This window comes from Musca autumnalis, unplaced genomic scaffold (assembly GCF_047663935.1).
Source record: "Musca autumnalis isolate F117 unplaced genomic scaffold, ASM4766393v1 scaffold_4, whole genome shotgun sequence".
In the NCBI taxonomy this organism is placed as follows: domain Eukaryota; kingdom Metazoa; phylum Arthropoda; class Insecta; order Diptera; family Muscidae; genus Musca; species Musca autumnalis.
In genome coordinates this window covers 110,409,530-110,428,262 of record NW_027411977.1, presented here as the reverse complement: position 1 = coordinate 110,428,262, position 18,733 = coordinate 110,409,530, and the positions used below count along the sequence as shown (strand labels likewise).

Sequence of the window (18,733 nt, the reverse complement as noted above, 5' to 3'; positions counted from 1 at the left end):
TGGGAGTTGATGCGGGTCCCACAGAGGAAGAAGCCTATTGATTTTGGTGATAGTCGGATAATATTTAGGGGTCGGAATGGGGAAAAACTCATTTGGAGACAAATTCAAAGTTTTATTCTTTGTGAATATATTGGCTTCTAGTAGGGGTATTCCAACGGCAAAACCTGTCAAGGGAAGAAGAAAATATTACCTTTACATTGGTGCAAAGCAGGTTGGAGAAGGTGGTCAAACAAGGGAGATACCACAATAGTCGGTAATGCATCCAATTCTTTCATCAAGCTACAGGTCGTAATTTTGATCGGATGGTCACGAAAGTTTGGTTGCTTATGGGGGTCCCAGAGAGAATGAGGCATACCACCAACAATGGTAGTCGGATTATATTTTCTAAAAGAAATGTTTACCAGTGAAAAGCTTATGCACAGGGGTAGTGGTGTAGGGTATCACATGGTCGGCCCCGTCCCGACTATAGCCTTTGCTCACTTGTTTTGAGCTAAATATATCATTGAGCTGCCCTTGATATGAGAGAAGTCCCCGTTTGTCCCTTTAAGGATAGTCCAGATTATTTTTGGTACTTTCGAATAATTATTTTGATGTTATTTGCTTGAATTTAATATTTATTTTTTAGATCTGAACTAAGATTACTAAAATTTCTATTACCTAATTTCTTTGCAGTTACTTTCCGCCAATGTCACACATTCACCCCAAACTGGCGATACTGCAAGTGGTCCTGCAACTATGACTAGTCCAAATGCTCCAGCTCAAAGTCCCTCTGGTGGTGAATGTCGTACAAATGCTGCAACAAATGTAGCAGCCGCTGCAAATAACGCCAATGCTACAAGTGGTGTAGCAGAAGTTTCTACCGGTGCATTGAGTCCGGATGGTCTCTCACAACATTCAACTAATGTCGGTGCCACACAAAATCCTGCAAATTCAACAAATATGGAAAATACTCCTTTGGGTTCGAACAGTGCTGGATCGGCAGGTGGTGGTGGTGGTGGTACGTGTTGTGAAAATGGTCGACCAATTATGACTGATCCAGTTTCCGGTCAAACGGTTTGTTCTTGCCAATATGATTCAGCACGTTTGGCTCTGTCAAGTTATTCAAGATTACCTGCTGCAAGTGTGGGTGTCTATGGGACACCATACCCATCAACAGAACAAAATCCCTACCAAAGCATAGGAGTCGATAGTTCGGCATTTTATTCACCTTTGGTAAGTTAAAAAAGATATTTTTGTTTTATAAATGAATATCCGGGTATTGGTTGTTTGGAATTCGTTTACATTAATAGTTATGACAATAAAGGACCGGCAAATGTTTATGATCATCGGCATTTGATCGGCTTTCATCCATAATGCAAACAAACACATGCCCGTACAAATGAATGTTGATCATTGGCAGACGCACTCTGTAAACAAAAGGCAACCATTACTCTTTATTGCTCCTCGTGTCATCAACAATAACTGCAAATAACACAACAAGGGAGAGAACAGCAACAACAACAATAAAGGGGATTGACAAAAATATCAAATTTCAATTGATACCAACAATAATAAGGTCGATGATGATGACAACAATACATAGCAACCAAGGAGCAATAGCACTCAAGCAAGTTGGTCTAAAACGCATGACCGCTGTTGCCGCCGCCTGGCCGGCCATTATTGATTCCGGCATTAGAGGAGCCAATCCAGTCTTGGTGTTGGTTGGCCTGGCTATGGCCGTTCGAGCGGCAAACAACAAGAAGACATGCCGAGAAAACCGAACAGACAGTTTCTTTTTGTTTGAGTGACTTTTGAGTGAGTTGCAATCGGCCATACTAATAATTCGATTTGCTTTAATAATAATGACATGCCAAGCAAATGGCTGCAATGTCAGAGAGGCAGACAGACATACCTACCGACAATCACAAAAGGTAGACAATGACAGTATCAGCAAATATCAATTTGAATGAAATTACTCAAGTTTCATAATAAAACATTCATTTAAAAATGTGAAGTAAAAATAAGTGAAACCAGTAAAGAAAGGATCAAAGTCGGGCGGGGCCGACTATATGATACCCTACAACACTGTGAATATGTAAAATATATATAGGAGATATATAAAAATCTGAACTGATTTCGATATAATATGGTGCACTTATTATTAGACCAAATTCCGTTACACCTTCCAAGTTTCATCAAAATCGGACATATGTATATAACGTGTTTGGTGCAGCAAATAATATATGGATTTCAATGTAATTTGGCACATTTATTTTTAGACCGAATTCACTCAAACATTCTAAATGTCATCGAAATCAGATATACATATATATAGCGTGTTTGGCGCAGCAAATACGTGTAACCGACCGAAAATATATATGAGAGCTATATCCAAATCTGAACCGATTTCAATGTAATTTGGCACATTTATTTCTAGACCGAACTCAGTATATTCGATCGAAATCGGACATATATAGCGTGTTTGTTGCAGCAAATACTTGAAATCGGCCGAAAATATATATGGGAGCTATATCCAAATCTGAATGGATTTCGATATAATTTGGCACATTTATTTTTAGAGCAAATTCAATCACACATTTTGAATTTCATTGAAATCGGACATATATATAGCGTGTTTGGTACAGCAAATACGTGAAATCGGCCGAAAATATATGTGGGAGCTATATCCCACTTTGAACGGATTTCGATATAATTTGGCACATTTATTTTTAGGCCAAATTCAGTCACACATGCCAAATGTCATCGAAATCAAACATTTTTCGATTTTGGTCTATAACTTAAAAATGCGATTTTCGGTTTGGCGATTACTTCAGTTGTCTTAAAACTCGACTTTCGACTTTTTCATAACCGCGGAAAATCGATTATAATCGACTATTCGCCGATTTTCGAGTTTTCTGTTGGAAACTGTAAAATCGCCAAAAGTGTAAAACCGCCAATTCAACAATCTATGGGCAAACTCGAAAATCGATCACAAGATATGTAACTGATTATGCGATTTTCCCTCCACACAGAAGTCGACTACGATTTTTAGTCTTTTGTCTACAAAAAGTCGATTAATCGAAAGTCGACTTACCCATCCCTAGTATATGCCTAGAAGGAACTATGGGTCTATCTTTCTATATCCTTTTGTATGTAACACACAAATACACAAAGACATAACGTCGGTGTCATGCTTAAGCGTTCCATACGCCATTTTTGACTTTTTGAGATACAGGTGGTTTATAGGGTTTTCCGGTATGCTCTTTCTGAATTTCTAGTCGGCTTTCTCCTATCTGCTCTAGTTTCCGAGATATCCACGCGTTTTTTCAGCTATGAAATTGATATTTTACAAAATTAGAAGTTTAAAAACACATTTCAAAAATCAGAATTTTAATTTTCGATTTAGAAGTATTTAATTTATTGAGGCAAATATGGAAATTTTTTTTGTCACTTTGTTCCATGTGATTTACAATATTTCACATTTGTGTCATAAGTGCGGATATGGAACAAATGGACAAAAATTCTTTTTTTTTTTTAAATCTCTATAGCTTTTATATTCCAATTCATATTCCTCTAAATTTTTGCAAATATGTTTTATATACTGTTATTAATATTTCAAGTCAAAAATATAAATATTTGCTGTAGTCAGCTCCACACAGTTGTAAAACAAAACATTAAAATGCGATTATCTCAAAACGGGCAAATGGCGTATGGAACACTTAAGCATGACACCGACGATAATACTCCTTACCACAGTGTGGTGTAGGGCATAAAAATGGCTATAGTTGGACAGGGTCGACCATGTGATAACCTACACCACTATTTTTGTACATTAACGTTTGGCGTATAAAAAAAAATTTCGTATGAATGTACATTGAAAAAGTTATCATATCATCTTACAGGTTAGGATTATCAGCTATCTACTAAATACGTTTAGGTTAAATTTTGGTTGGTACTCTTAAAAAATAATCTCTATCTATTGACGTTAACCACATTCACGCCATTTCGTTCCCAACGGGTATTAGGATCAATATTTCTAGGTGTTACATGATTTGGCAAAATAAACTAACAATACCATATTCACATTGTAGTGTAGGGTATGGTATAGTAAATACATCTCAAGACCTAGTTTGCATAACTTTGGCCAACGCTGATTGTATATTCGTCTTTTTTCTGTGGGTCTTCAAGCTTTTGGGCACACATTCGAAGATACAGATAATTCTTCAAAATCTTTAGCGCGGGACAATTGACTTCTGAACAGATAATGAGTAAGAAATGAATGAACCTGTTTTTGGACATCAGACTAAACCCAAGAAGAGCTAGAATAATACGAGAGTTCAGCGTTCATTGCAGATGTTTGGGATGTTCTTAAACTTCACAAATGGCGTCTCACTCCCCTCAGTAAAGTGATGGAAGAGAAACTATATGTCGTCAGACAGCTGATTTCTTATCCTTAATTTTACCATTGGCTACTTTCAATTGAGCATAATTGATCATCAAATCCAGCAGAGAGAAAGAAGTACTCGATGTTTGATGATTTAGTCGGTACATGAAGTTCATATTCCATGATATCGCGATACTAAACATGCGTGAGGGGTGATTTTCCTCTTCGAACATTTGCTGCAGTCGAACTATAACGCCGGACATTTAGCTGGTAGTGGCGCATGTTGTTACAGCTATCGGATGAGCTACTTTCGAAATAGTCAGGTATCGATGAGCTAGCTAGTAAGCATGGACACAGTCGCTTCCATTGTCCTCTTTCGCTTGGATGGGTGGATAGTATTGACAACAGCTGGTTTGGCCGGTGAAGTAACCAACGCGACCTTTGCTTTTACTTTGCAGTAGGTAGAGGTTCTTTTCCTTTTTCTACATCCATTCGCCTTTTACCTTGGTGATCTCAAACATTCCCATCAATGAATCAACTACTCGTACTCGTACTCTTCCACCTGCATTTTTGTAGGATCTACCTGTAATTTGACTTTTGAGATTCCCAGTGGTCCCAAATTTTCTTCACTGAAAAGTGTCAACATAGATTCATGTTTTGGTATAGTCCCTATATATCGGTACCTCTCGATTTTCGGAATTTTGAGAATTTTGCTACATTTTTTAACCAACATTTGAGGTTCTCCACCAAAAATTGTCAACATAGATTCATTGTTTTCGTATAGCCCCCACATAACGGTACCTCCCGATTTTTTCCCCAAAATTTCACAAAACATCTCCACCAAAAATAGTCAACATGGACCTTTTCGTATAGTCCCCATATAACGCTGCATCCCAATTTAACATATTTTAGGATATTTTGATACATCTGTTGACCGAACTAGGTGTAATTTAAAGTTCCGTTAACAATAATTTAGATTATACGCGAGTTGTTATTTCGGGTCTTCAATTTTCCAATGTTTTCATTGAAGTGAATATATCGATAAATAGTCAGTTGTATGCCTTAAAATTACAAATTACATTTAGTGATATGGTTTTGAATTTTAAACGTCCAGTGGAATATATTTCATACAAAAACACGAACTGGAATCAATTTCAAAGAGATCTGAGCAGATAATTAGAAGTCCATCTCACTAATGATAGAAATCTAACAGATGAAAAAATTAACCAATACAACTGTGAATTTCGTAAAATCGGTCCATTCCGAAAAAATTTTCAGGAATAATCCAAAATATGTGGTATCTGAAGATATTAAGAAACTGTATAGAGTTAAACATTGGATGCAAACAAATTTGAAGCGATTATTTCATAGATTTGGTAATAGGCAAAATCCGAACAATTCCAGCTTTTGAAGACTATAATCAAAGAAAGGGCAGAAATTGAACAGTCTTCATTGTTAAATGACAAATTAAGAAACATTAACCCATGGCCCAATGCTTTTCGAAAAATTTATGGCTTATTGGGGAAATCACAAATGTCAAGCGATATTGAACTATCAGTAAATGGTAGCACACTGACCGACGAAGTCGAAAAACTGGATTGCCTGAAAAATCATTTTGTTCAAGTTTACAATGCTCCGCCTCCAAACAGAGATTTATCTTCTGTTGTGAATACTATAAGTGATGTATTAGAAACTGTACCTGACCACCTAACAGATTTTAATATAGGTTCAACATCTCTTAACAGCAGTTTGGACAGCAAATTCACTACTCTCGAGGAAGTATGCTTAACTGTGTCTGAACTAAATAATAAGAAGTCTTCCGGCTTAGATGACATCTCAAATTTTTAATACGCAAATTTCCAATCGATGCTTTAAAATATTTAGTTATTTTATTTAATGTTTGTTTTGTTTATTGTTGAAGATTCAATCTCATTTGATTGCTTGAGTTGGAGTATTCCCCCATTTGGCTCAACTTCATTTATTACCCTCTATTACAGAGAGTAATGTTTTTCAAAACGAACTGACAGTGTTGCAAAATTTTACTGATCGCTACCAATATCATGATTTCATCCCGGCGAAGGGAATTATCAATTGGCTTCTCAGTTTTTGAAATGATGCCTTTTTAGCGAAAAACCGAACTCTTTAAGTGTCTAGTATTCCCATATGAATGAGAATCACACTCACTTTTCGGCTTTTCCAAAGAAACACCAAAATCGAAATATTCTGCAGCACGTATCAACTAAGACTTCATCGAATTCTGTGAGTTGAAAAGAACATCAACACAGTTGCCTGGAGGTTGTTGTTGGAATTTTGTTTTTAACAAAGTCCCCATGCGCGAGTTCGGTTTTTCGCTAAAAAGGCATCATATATCACCCATTGGCATTGAGCTATCAATGGATCTAAGTTCTGCGTCGTGTCCAGATTTCTATATTCGTGTCTCTTCTGGAATTCATAGAGGTTGATGTACTTCCTATACATATTGTCCATAGGAAAATTTTGTAGAGTTAGGTTAGTTGTAAGCTAGTTGTAGTTTTAGTAATAAGTTAAAATTAAATAAGATATACTCTCGAAATATGAAAGAGCCGGTAGCAATCTCGTTATTGATTTTACGTAAATATTAAATAATGAACTCAAATTATTAGTTAGTTTCTGAATACACCTCATCATGTAATTGAAACCATACATAATAGTTTTAAGTATCAAACATGTTATGAAATTATATGCTTTTTATGGTTTGAAAAAAAAGGCTCAATAAACTTAAAATTAACTTAAGGTTCCCAGTGGTCACAAAACTTCTCTACCCAACATTGTCAATAGGTGCAATTTTTCTATATTACCCATATAACGGTACCCCATTTTTACGGATTTTGAATAATTTTGCTACTTGTTTACCCAACTAGCTGTAATTTGACATTTAAGATTCCCAGTGCTCAAAAAACATCTTCACGAAAATTTGTCAACACGGGTCCATGTTTTGATATAGCCCCCATATAAGGGTACCTCCCGATTTTACGTAGTTCGATGATATTAGAAACATTGTTGACAGAATTAACAGTAATTTGACGTTTGTGATTTCCAATGGTCACAAAACTTCTCCGCCAAAAATTGTCAACATAGGTCTACATTTTTGTATAGTCCCCATATAACGATACCTCCGGATTTTATGGCATTTTGAGAATATTAGCTATCCAATTTGAGTTTTAAGTAAAAAAACATATTCGCGATATGAAGAGAGCTAGGCGCAAACGATGGCCTTTGGTTTAAGTAAATCGAAGATAAAAATTAAGCCTTAGGTCTAGAACATATATCCTTGATAAATTTGGTTTGTTGTTTTTAAATATGTTAATCAAGCATAACCAACTTATCTAATAAACATTTCAGGTGAAGATATGACTCTTCTTTTAAAACATTCAATACGAACCATAAGGGCTGCCAGCAGCCTTCAAAAAAGTCATTCCAGAATTAAATTTCAATATCAATACAAAGAAACCAACTGAGAGCAAATTGATACGACTAAGCTTTAAATATAAAAATGAAATCCACACCATTGATGACAATTGACGACTGAGACTATATCAAATAAATTTTTGGTCGAAAAAAAGAAAACAAATCTAAGCGAGTCATAAACATTTTAAACAAATTTGTGGATGTGTACATATGTAACTAGTAGTCGGCTTCTAAACTTGCTTCAAATTGTACTTGCTTGACTGGTAGTGGGGATACAGTTGTCCGCAATGCAATCAAGAAAATGATGATAGCTGATACTATTTTCCAATACGTCTTTAACCGGTGCTGAAAACATTGGCGACGCATTTATTCATTGACATCATGCCACAATTTATGCCATGAACTAGCAATAAGAGTAGAGTTTGTGGCAACGGTTTTCTGTTGGTGGTTGCTGATGTTTGTGTTGTTGTTGTTGTTCACAGTTGCTGCTGTTGAAGTTGTCAAACATAGGCATAAACATATTAACAAGTTGTTGTTGTTGTTGTTTTGTTCTCATCAGGATTCACAGCAACGTAAGCAAATTGCTTTACAAAAGTTTAATCAATTTTGAGCTGGAGCAATACTTTTTAAGATATTTCATTCTCAAATCGCAATGTTTGAATTTTGAATTTGTAAGGACATATTTTGGAGAATTATAGAATTATAGCTGATATACTACCGTAGACAACATTAGTTAAGTCATATATTAAACAAAAAAAAAAAAAAAAAAAAAAAAAAAACAGCGACCATTTCACTTAGAGTCCTTTCATCCATTGGATGGATTTTTGTAGACGATGATGAGGTTATATGATTATTACAGTCATCCCATCTTGAAGTTGGAGATCTAACCCTACAATGATGGCTAATAAATCCCAGTGATTTTGATCCCTAACTTATTGACTGAGTGAGAAGATAAATTGTTCTACTTTGGGAGTTGAATGAGTCTTGTATAACTTAATAGCACGCTCACAGCATTGGTTGCCTCGAGTAATGCTGATTGGAGATTTATATTTTTCCAAATTTTCGAAATTTTCAGCGCGAAACAATTGCCTACTGAAACAAAGATCAGCCCTTGAGTAAACAAATAAGAAAAGCGTTAAGTTCGGTCGGGCCGAACTTTTTATACCCTCCACCACGAACTGTAAAGAATTGAACAGGAACAATTAGTTTAATTTCGTTCATAAAAGTACTAAACTCTTACTTTTTTACAGGAGTAGTACATACATATATCTCAACTGATAATACTCCCTTCAAAAGAGCTTATATTTGGCGACATTTTTGTGATTTCCAAAACATGGACCAATATTTACAAGTTTCCGAATTGAGCGAAATACATAAAATTGGGCAATATCGACATCGGGAGCACCGCTCTATGGAGACTGTATAAAACGTTGACCTGTACCGATAAATTTCTGGAGGAAAGTTTCGTAACTTCAGCGAAGACTAAATACCGAATTTCACTTATTCCCGTTGAATAATGTGACTTAAAATTTCAAAATAACGAAAACTCGGAAGAACCTTTCTATGGGGGCTATACAAAAACATGGAACACTACCGGAAAATTTCAGGTGGAAAGTTTTATACCACCAACGGAGACTAAATATTGATGACAGACACAACTTCCAACATACCGATAATACACCACAATACACAACTTTCAAATTACGGTAAATCGGGAGGTACGATCCTTTGGGGCCTATTTGATAACGTCGGCATATATCGGCACATTTCGGGTGGAATGTTTCATACTCCTATCAAAAACATAATACCAAATATCAACTATTTCGGTGGGGAACCAAGCCAAACTACCAAATGTCAGTCATTTCAATAGGATACTAACAAAAACTTTCAACATACCGAAAATCGGGAGGTACCGTTCTATAGAGGCTATATATATAGACATGGACCTACGCAGACAATTTCAGGTTGAAAAGTGTGTACCCCCAGCAAACGCTGAATATCAAATATCACAAATTTCGGTGGGATATTGAGGACACGACCTCCAAAATACCGAAAAATCGGTCGGTACTGTTCTATGGGGGATATATGAAGGAATAGACCTATACCGACAAGTTTCAGCTGGAAAGTTTTATACCCCCAACGAAGACTAACTACTAAGTTTCAGTCATTTCGGTGGGATATTTAGGTCACAACCTTCAAAATACCGAAAATCAGGAACTACCGTTCTATGGGGGCTATACTAAGGTGTGGACCTGTACCGACAAGTTTATGGGGAAAGTTTTATACCCACAATGAAGTCTAAATACCAAATTTCAACCAATTCGGTGTGATAATAAGTCTAAAACCTTCAATATACCGTAAATTGGGATATACCGTTCTATGGGGTACATCAAAACGTGGACGTATACCGACACATTTCTGAGGGAAATTTTTGTACTAAATACCATCTTGTAGCCATTTCGGTGTTATAATGAGGCTAAAACTTTCAATACACCGAAAATTAGGGTATACCGTTCTATGGGGGGTACATCAAAAAGGGGAAGACTAAATACTAAATACCAAATTTCAGCCACTTTGGTTAAATAATGAGGCTACAACCTTCAAAATACCGATAATCGGGAGGTATCGATCTATCAAAACGTTGACCTATACCGACCAATTTCAGGTGGAAAGTTTTATACCCTCAAAGAAGACTATGTACCAAATTTTAGCCATTTCGGTGTTATAATGAGGCTAAACCCTTCAAAATAAAATAGGGAAGAAAGGGAGAAAGTTTTGCATCCAAAAGGAGGACGAAATATCTAACTACCATCTTTGAGTCATTTCGGTGGGATATTTAGGCCACAACCTTCCAAACACCGAAATCAGGAGGAACGTTCTATGGGGGCTATATATAGGCTTGGACCTATAACAACAAATTTCATATGAAACTTTGATACCCCAAATGAAGACCAAATTGCAGCTATTTCGGTGGATTAATGTGGTCACTACCTTCAAATTACCGAAAATCGGGAGGAGCCGTTCTATGGGGGCTATATGAAGGCGTGGACCTATACCTACAAATTTCTGGGGGAAAGTTGTATACCCCCAACGAAGACTAAATACCAAATTGCAGCCATTTCGGTGTGGACCTATATAAACAAGTTAGGTTAGAAATGTTTCTTAGCCTCTGGAAACACAAAATACAAAGTTACAACCGATTCTGTAGTAAAATGGGACTAATACATTAAAAATATCTTAAAGTGACGCGTACTATATATGGGGCGTTCCGGCACCAGAATAAACCCAAGAAGAGCTAGAATGTCACGACAGGAAGCTGCCGTGCGCACCAGCCACGGGTCATTTTCTTAAGAAGTATGGACTTGTCACTGAAAAAATGTGTACCATCGTAATAGGGGCCTTGAGTGCAGCCTTGAGTGCAACCTGTTGCAAGAAAAATCAAAACGATTCACTTTTCCGACATTGTGTGTGGGAGGTATCCGAAGGAGGTAACAGATTTAGTCCATATTCTAACCTGATCTATGTCTCGTAGAAATATTACGATGTTCAAAGTATGGATCAAATCGGTTACTGCCTTCTAGAGTTATAGTTCGCACCATTTTAGCGGAAAGTTTTGAACTATTGCGGGAAAGGTACCCAAAGGACTAGAACTTGATTATTACGATTGCCAAATTTTGGATCGAATCGGTTTATCCGTTCGAAAGTTACCGCGCGCTCCATCCACAACACATGGTGGCATAGCGGGTATTACAGCCTTCAGGCCATTTTTCAGGATGTATGGATTTTCCCCTGAAAAAACTTGCACCGTCGTAATGGGAGCTGCGAATACAAGTTGTTACAACAAAACTCAAAAGGATTCGAGAGGAGGTCTTTAACTGCATTTTCCAGAATTTTGTGTGGGAGGTACCCGAAGGAGTGGACCGATATAGTCCATATTCGAACTAGATCTATGTCTCGTAGAAATATTACGATGCCAAAAGTTATGACCAATTCGGTTACTCCCTTCGAAAGTTATAGTGCGCATAATTTTTGCGCAAAATTTTGAACTTCTGTGGGGGAGGTACCCGAGGGAGTGGACCGATATCGCCCATCTTCGAACTTAAACTAAGTTTGGACAAAATATTACGAAGGCCAAATTTTGGACCAAATCGGTTAATCCGTTCGAGAGTTATCATGCGCAGCAGCCAGCCAGAGAGACGGACAGACATGTACAAGTACTCCTTCACTCGAGCTGCTTCCTTGTAGATGGCCTAGTGGTTTTCTGAGTGCTGCCGTTGCAGCTTTGTGAGACGACAGCTTTGGGCTTATCACAAAGCGTCATTCAATACCTGTTGGGTTATGCATCCTTTTGCTCGTTGATGATGCATTACCATCCTCCCTAGGACTATCTGTACTGCAGTCAGACTTCTGCAACAAAGTGGTGGAGATAGCTCCACGTTTTGGGAAAGGCCTCATAAAACGATACCTCCCGATTTAAATTTTTTTAGCTAATTTTTTTGATCGAATTAGCTGAAATTTGACATTTGAGGTTATCAATGGCAAAAAAAACTTCTCCACTAAACATTGCCAATATAGGTCCACGTTTTAGTATAGCCCCTATATAACGGTACCTCCCGATTTAATGTGTTTTGAGGCTTTTAGCCGTATTTTCTCAAGGAATTAGCTGAAATTCGATATTCTATGGTCGCAAGGACCAAACAACTTCTCTACAGGAAATTATTAACATAGGTCCATATTTTGGTATAGCCCCCAAATCGGTACCCCCGATTTCCGGTATTTTGAGGATTTTTACTACAGTTTTCAAACGAACTATCTGTAATTTGAGACTAGAGGTTTTCACTAAACTTCTCCACCAAAAATCGTCCAGACAGCTAAATTTTTGGTATATATGGTGGAGAGTATAAAACGTTCGACCCGGCCGTAATGTTTTTACTTGTTTAGTTTTTATCTACATTGTCGGGAAGCATTGAATGTTCCAATGGTAAGAAACTTCTCCAACAAAAATTGAACATAGGCCAAAAATTGTGGATATAGAGCCCCTATATAACGGTACCGCCCGCTTTTCAACTTTTTGTTGGCAGCCGCTGGCCAAAACACCATGGTTTCGGGTCAATCCGGCACGAAAGAACCCGCTGCCGTGGGCTTGACCTAAAATTGTGGGCATTGGTGATTTCGTAGGAGAAAGAAAATTGTTAATTATTCCATATATGTATATGTATGTTAGTTCAGAATATTTCATGGTGGAGGGTATAAAAAGTACAGCCCGACCGGATTTAACCTTTTTTGTACCCTCAAAGACCAAAATATGCCTCATTGAAATAATGGTTTTAGACCACAAGTATGTTTGGACGAAATACGTTACAGACAATTTGGAGTCGATTTAGCAATGTCCATCCGTCTGCTGGCTGGAGCGCACGATAACTGTCGAATGAATCAATCGATTCGCTCAACATTTGACATTCGTAATATTTTGTACAAACATAGTTTAAGTTCGAAGATGGGTCATATCGGTCCACTCCTTCGGGTGCGTTCCCCACAAAAGTTCAAACTTTTTCGCTAAAATGGGTGTACGATAACTCTCGAACGCGGTAATTGATTTGGTCCATACTTTGCACATCGTAATACTTTTACGAGACATATATCAGGTTCATTTATGGACTGTATCGATCCACTCAAAATCCATACTTCCTAAAAAAATGGTCAGAAAAGAGGAAAAACCCATACGACTACCATGTGCAGTGGCTGGTGCGCACGAGAATTTTTGAACTGTATACTGCGTTAGTTCAAATATTGCATATCGTAATATTTGTATACCCTCCACCATAATATGGAGGTTATATTTAAAATTTTCATTCCGGTTGTAACACATCGAAATATTCATCGGAGACCCTATAAAGTATGTATATTCTTGAACAAGGTAAAATTCTTAGTCGATATAATCATGTCCGTCTGTGGGTACGTCCGTCCGCCCGTCTGTTAAAATCAAGATACAGCTCGCAATTTTTAAGATAGAGCTTTGTAATTTGGTATAGAAGCTTCTATTACTCCTCCTAGGATGTTTGGTATTGCAAATGGGCTATATCGGTCCACGTTTTGATATAGAACGGCACCACCCGATTTTCGGTATTTTGAAGGTTTTAGATTCATTATCACACCGAAATTGTTGATACTTATTCTTCTTTGGGGGTACAAAACTATCCCCCAGAATTTTGTCGGTATAGATCCACGCATTTATATAGCCCCCATAGAACGTTACCTCCGGATTTCCGGTATTTTGAAGTTTGTGGCATCAATGTTCAACCGAAATTGTTGAAATAAGGTATTTGGTTTTCATTTGGGGTATAAAATATTCCATATAAAATTTGTCGATATAGGTCCACGCCTTCATATAGCCCCCATAGAACAATACCTCCCGATTTTCGGTTATTTGCAGGTTGTGGCCTCAATATTCCTCCGAAATGGCTGAAATTTGGTATTTAGTCTTCTTTGTGGGTATAAAACTTTCCCCCAGAAATTTTCCGGTACCGGTTTACGCCCCGTATAGCCCACATAGAACGGTAACAACCGATTTTCGCTATTTTGAAGTTTGTGACCACAAAATCCATCGAAATGGCTGAAATTTGGTATTTAGACTTCGTTGGGGGTATTCAACTTTCCCCTTTAAATTTGTCGGTATAGTTCTACGCCTTCATATAGCCCCATAGAACGGTACATCTCAATTTACGATATTTTGAAAGTTGTGGCCTAAATATTCCACCGAAATGGCTGAAATTTGGTATTTAGTCTTCGTTGGGGGTACAAAACTTACCATCTGAAATTTGTAGTTTTAGGTCCACGCCTTTATATTGCCCTTTATATTGACCGAAATGGCTGAAATTTGGTATTTAGTCTACGTTGGAAATAAAAACTATTCCGATTGAAGTTCGTCAGTATAGTTCCACGTTTCGAAATAGCCCCCTTCCGATTTTCGTAATTCTGAGGGTTACGACGTCAATATCCCACCGAAATTATTGACATTTGTTATTTATTTTGTCTTCCATGGGGTTATAAAATATTCCAGAAGAGAAACGCACCACTTGATTTTCGGTATTTTGAAGGTTTTAGCCACATTATCTTACCGAAATATCAGAAGTTTGGTATTTAGTCTTCTTTGAGTCTGAAAAACGTTCCGCCCAAAACTTGTCGGTATAGTTCGAAGTTTTGATATATCCCCCATAGAACGGTACCCGCATTTGGGTATTTTGAAATTTCTTAAATTTGTTATTTAGTCTTCTTCATAAACGAAATGAAACTAATTGTTCCATTTTGCTTCAATACAACTCTTGGTGGAGGGTATAACATGTTCAGCCCGGCCGAACTTAACGCCGTTCTTACTTGTTGTGAATCTAAGATAAAGTTCGAAGTTCCCTCCAAAATTAAAAAAAATCGATAAAAATGAACCCCGTCTAAATAATGGTTTTAGATCATAAGTACACTGCCGCTCACTTGAATAGAACCCCCCTGCAAATTTTACTATAGGTCTCAGAATACACCAAATCTGTATATGTTATCTAATCGCCAGGAATCTCTAAAAATTAAAAATACGTTTTAGGGTTTAAGTCGGACTTCATCTGAGTTTATTCAAAATTGTCCCTCAAATCATAATTTTAGAGAGATGACGTCTAAGACAAAATTATTCTTCGTCACTATGGGTCACCAAAGAAATGAAATGTCTACATTATATATCATGAAAATATCAATATCAATTTTGGCAAAAAATAAACATGAACATATTTCCCAATTTTTATGATGATTTTTTTCTTCTTTTTTCGCGTTGATACATGAAAGTAATATAAAATTTGGTTCTACGTGAAAAGTGTCAGAAGAAGAAAATTTCTACACAAAAGTTCACTATGGGTTTCAGAATAAACCATTTATCTAGGTACACTATTTTCTTAAGAAAATTAAATTACAAATTTATACATTTTAGCCTGAAATCATTTGTTTTAATTTTGGACTGTTAATTTCACATAATTCCATAGTGGATCAAAATCTAACAAAATCCTTCACTTTTTGGGATATTGTTAAAGAAAGAAATGTTCTAAATCAAGTTTTACTATGAGTCTCTGAATGAAAAAAAAACCTGTAACCATAACATATAACATTCTTAGCAGCCCTTGTTTTTGATATAGGGTTTAAGCCATATTTTACAATTTTTATCCAGATTGTCGTTGTGATTTGACACTATAAACATCTTATTGATGGTTTTTCGTTATAAATTCATACAGAAGATGTTGTGTGCTCCATCTAGACAGCCTTTGAAATATTTTTGATGAATATACACTGCCGCTCACTTGAATAGAACCCCCTGCAATTTTTTTCCGAATTATACAAGATATAAAGTTTTTAAGTTTTATTATATTTTGCTTCATGTGTTTGGAGTAAACGTAGTCATTCATGTGCATTCAAATCCAATTTGTATAAGAATTATACAAGGAAAACAAAATAAAGTCAAAAATTGAAGTAAAAAAATTGGCTCATTTGAATAGAAGGGGGGTTCTAAAACTTGGGAATACAGAAAGATTATCGATGCATATTTACTCTATATTGAAAACGAAGAACATTTAGTAATATTCAGTAAAAGTATATCCTTCCTGATTAATGATACACCCGTATATCATGTTTTAGCAAGGATTCTTTAAATAATCTGGTATAATGCCTAACAAACCTTGCTTTTTACTTTCAACAAGTTTATTTTTGGAAACGTACTGTCTCCTTTAGTCGTATATTTTACGCATAAGTCATTCCAATGCATTTTAGAGAATATTTACCACTGTAGAATATGACGGACCCAGGATATCCGCATTTCTTTTCAAAAATTTAAGTTTTGATGACTCGAAGTGTACAAAAGTTTATAAAATCGTGATGAAATTGCCACTCGGGATATCCGAAAATGCTTTTAACTACTGGAAATGCCTGTTTTAGAACTCCTTTGTTAATTGTCGTGCGCATTTAGGGTGAAAGAAATTGACGCCCAAGTCCTTCATAATAAGTAATGCGTTCCAGCACCATAAAAACACATTCATCGCTACAAAAACAATTGAAGATGGTCTTCCATTCAATAGACGCAAAACAATAGTTATATAGTTATGCAATTGTTTACTTAATGAGGAGAGTCCTTAATAATTATAAATGTGCACGACAATTTACAAAGGAGTTCTAAAACAGGCATTTCCAGGATGGAATATCGGGGACAAGTCCACACTTCCGGAGATAATCGACCAAAAGCTGTAAAAAACCCGGTCAGCACCAGTTAAAATTACTTAACTTACGAAATTATTATCCGATTTGACCGCAATTTTGCACATCATACAATTTCTTCCAAAAGTTCGTCAAACTTTCAGAGGATCTATATCGGAAAAAATTTTGGGATACCACCCTCACAAAGTTCAATATTCCGCTTCCAAAAGTTCGTCAAACTTTCAGAAGATCTATATCGGAAAACATTTTGGGATACCTACCACCCTCACAAAGTTCAATATTTCGCTTAAATGGAGTTTAATGTATGTTTAAAGATAATTTTGAAAATTTCGCCAATCCTATTTTCGGCGATATTATGTTTGGAAAGCCGATTTCGGTATTTTCGATATTTGCAAAAAATGCAAAAAATGATTACACATAATTCCGATTTAGTTATTTTATTTGTCACCATAAGAAGAAAATGTTCCAATATGAATCTCTGCGTTCTCCTAAAGCGCGTTTTGTTATATTTTAAACACAAAATGTTATTGGATCTTATTATTACTCTCATTTTTGGGACAAGTTTTATAAACTTTGCATATTCCATAAAAGTTTAATTACATTTTAAGAAAGATTTTGTAAACCACAAATGAGAACTACCTTTGTAAAAATATTATAAATAAAGAAAATTGACTTCAATAAAAATGCTACAAAGAAATGAAGAACAAAGAACTTTAGCGATTAACGTAATCCTGTGTGAATACAACTTTAACCTTCTTTAGTTATGCGTATAGCAGCATGCTAATAAACTGGTATATAATAAAATGCCACTTGCTAATTAAAACAAATGAGATCACAAATTGCCAACTTTAGTGCAGGTAAAATCAGGTAACATAAAATTTAAATGTTATGGCTCGAGACAAACATTAAGGATGCAAAGTAAGACCGAATATGTAAATCAATGTTTACATGACAAGACATGTGGGTGGGTTTTTTCTTGAAAATGTTGTTGACTATCTATTTTTTGTTTTTATTTTTTAAATAGAGGTGAAGTAAATTTAGATTATGCTTTACTAGCATGATAATCTGTACTCGCTATTTTTATAAAATGTAAAAAGACGTGGGAAAAAATCTATATAAGATTGGCATAAATTAAAGTGTTCGTGGATTTGGTATAATTTGTCTTTGACTGAAGAAATATTACACTGGCCAACATGACCTTTGTTTCGTCTGATTTCATCCTCTCATTTCGTAGCATTTTTGCAAATCCGCCTAATAGTTGTTATATATTCATACATATTTGAAATATATGTATGTACATATCTATATTAATCGTATATCCTAATTGTTAAAATCTTCTATTATCCAATTAAGTCATTTATATTTTTTCGAAACTGAAACCATGGCCACATCTGCTAAAACAAGATCATAAAATTTATGCGTGAAACAAATACATTTTCATAAAATCCAAATAAAAATTAAGAAATTATTTTTTAATGTCAAATAAAAAACTTGAAATATAAGCGCGCAAAACAACAAAATGATAACGTGAGAAAAAGAGTTCAAATATTCACAACGAGCCATGTTTAAATGTTGCACTGTAATGGCGTTTGCGCTTTGTTAACTCAAAATCATAAACATAAAAAACAAACCTACAACAAAAAACCAAAACAAAACCATATTTGTTCACCATTTTGAGACAAG

The 18,733-nt window shown here is 35.9% G+C and overlaps 1 protein-coding gene across 2 annotated transcripts in view; it reads left to right on the top strand.

The window, feature by feature from the left end:
• Positions 1–18,733, top strand: part of ara (araucan) — a 145,542-nt gene that overhangs the window by 82,221 nt on the left and 44,588 nt on the right. For both annotated transcript variants that reach the window (XM_073987169.1, XM_073987168.1), the window contains exon 3: positions 673–1,212. In XM_073987169.1, the coding sequence (XP_073843270.1) occupies positions 673–1,212 (540 nt within the window). The remainder of the gene's footprint in view (positions 1–672; positions 1,213–18,733) is intronic.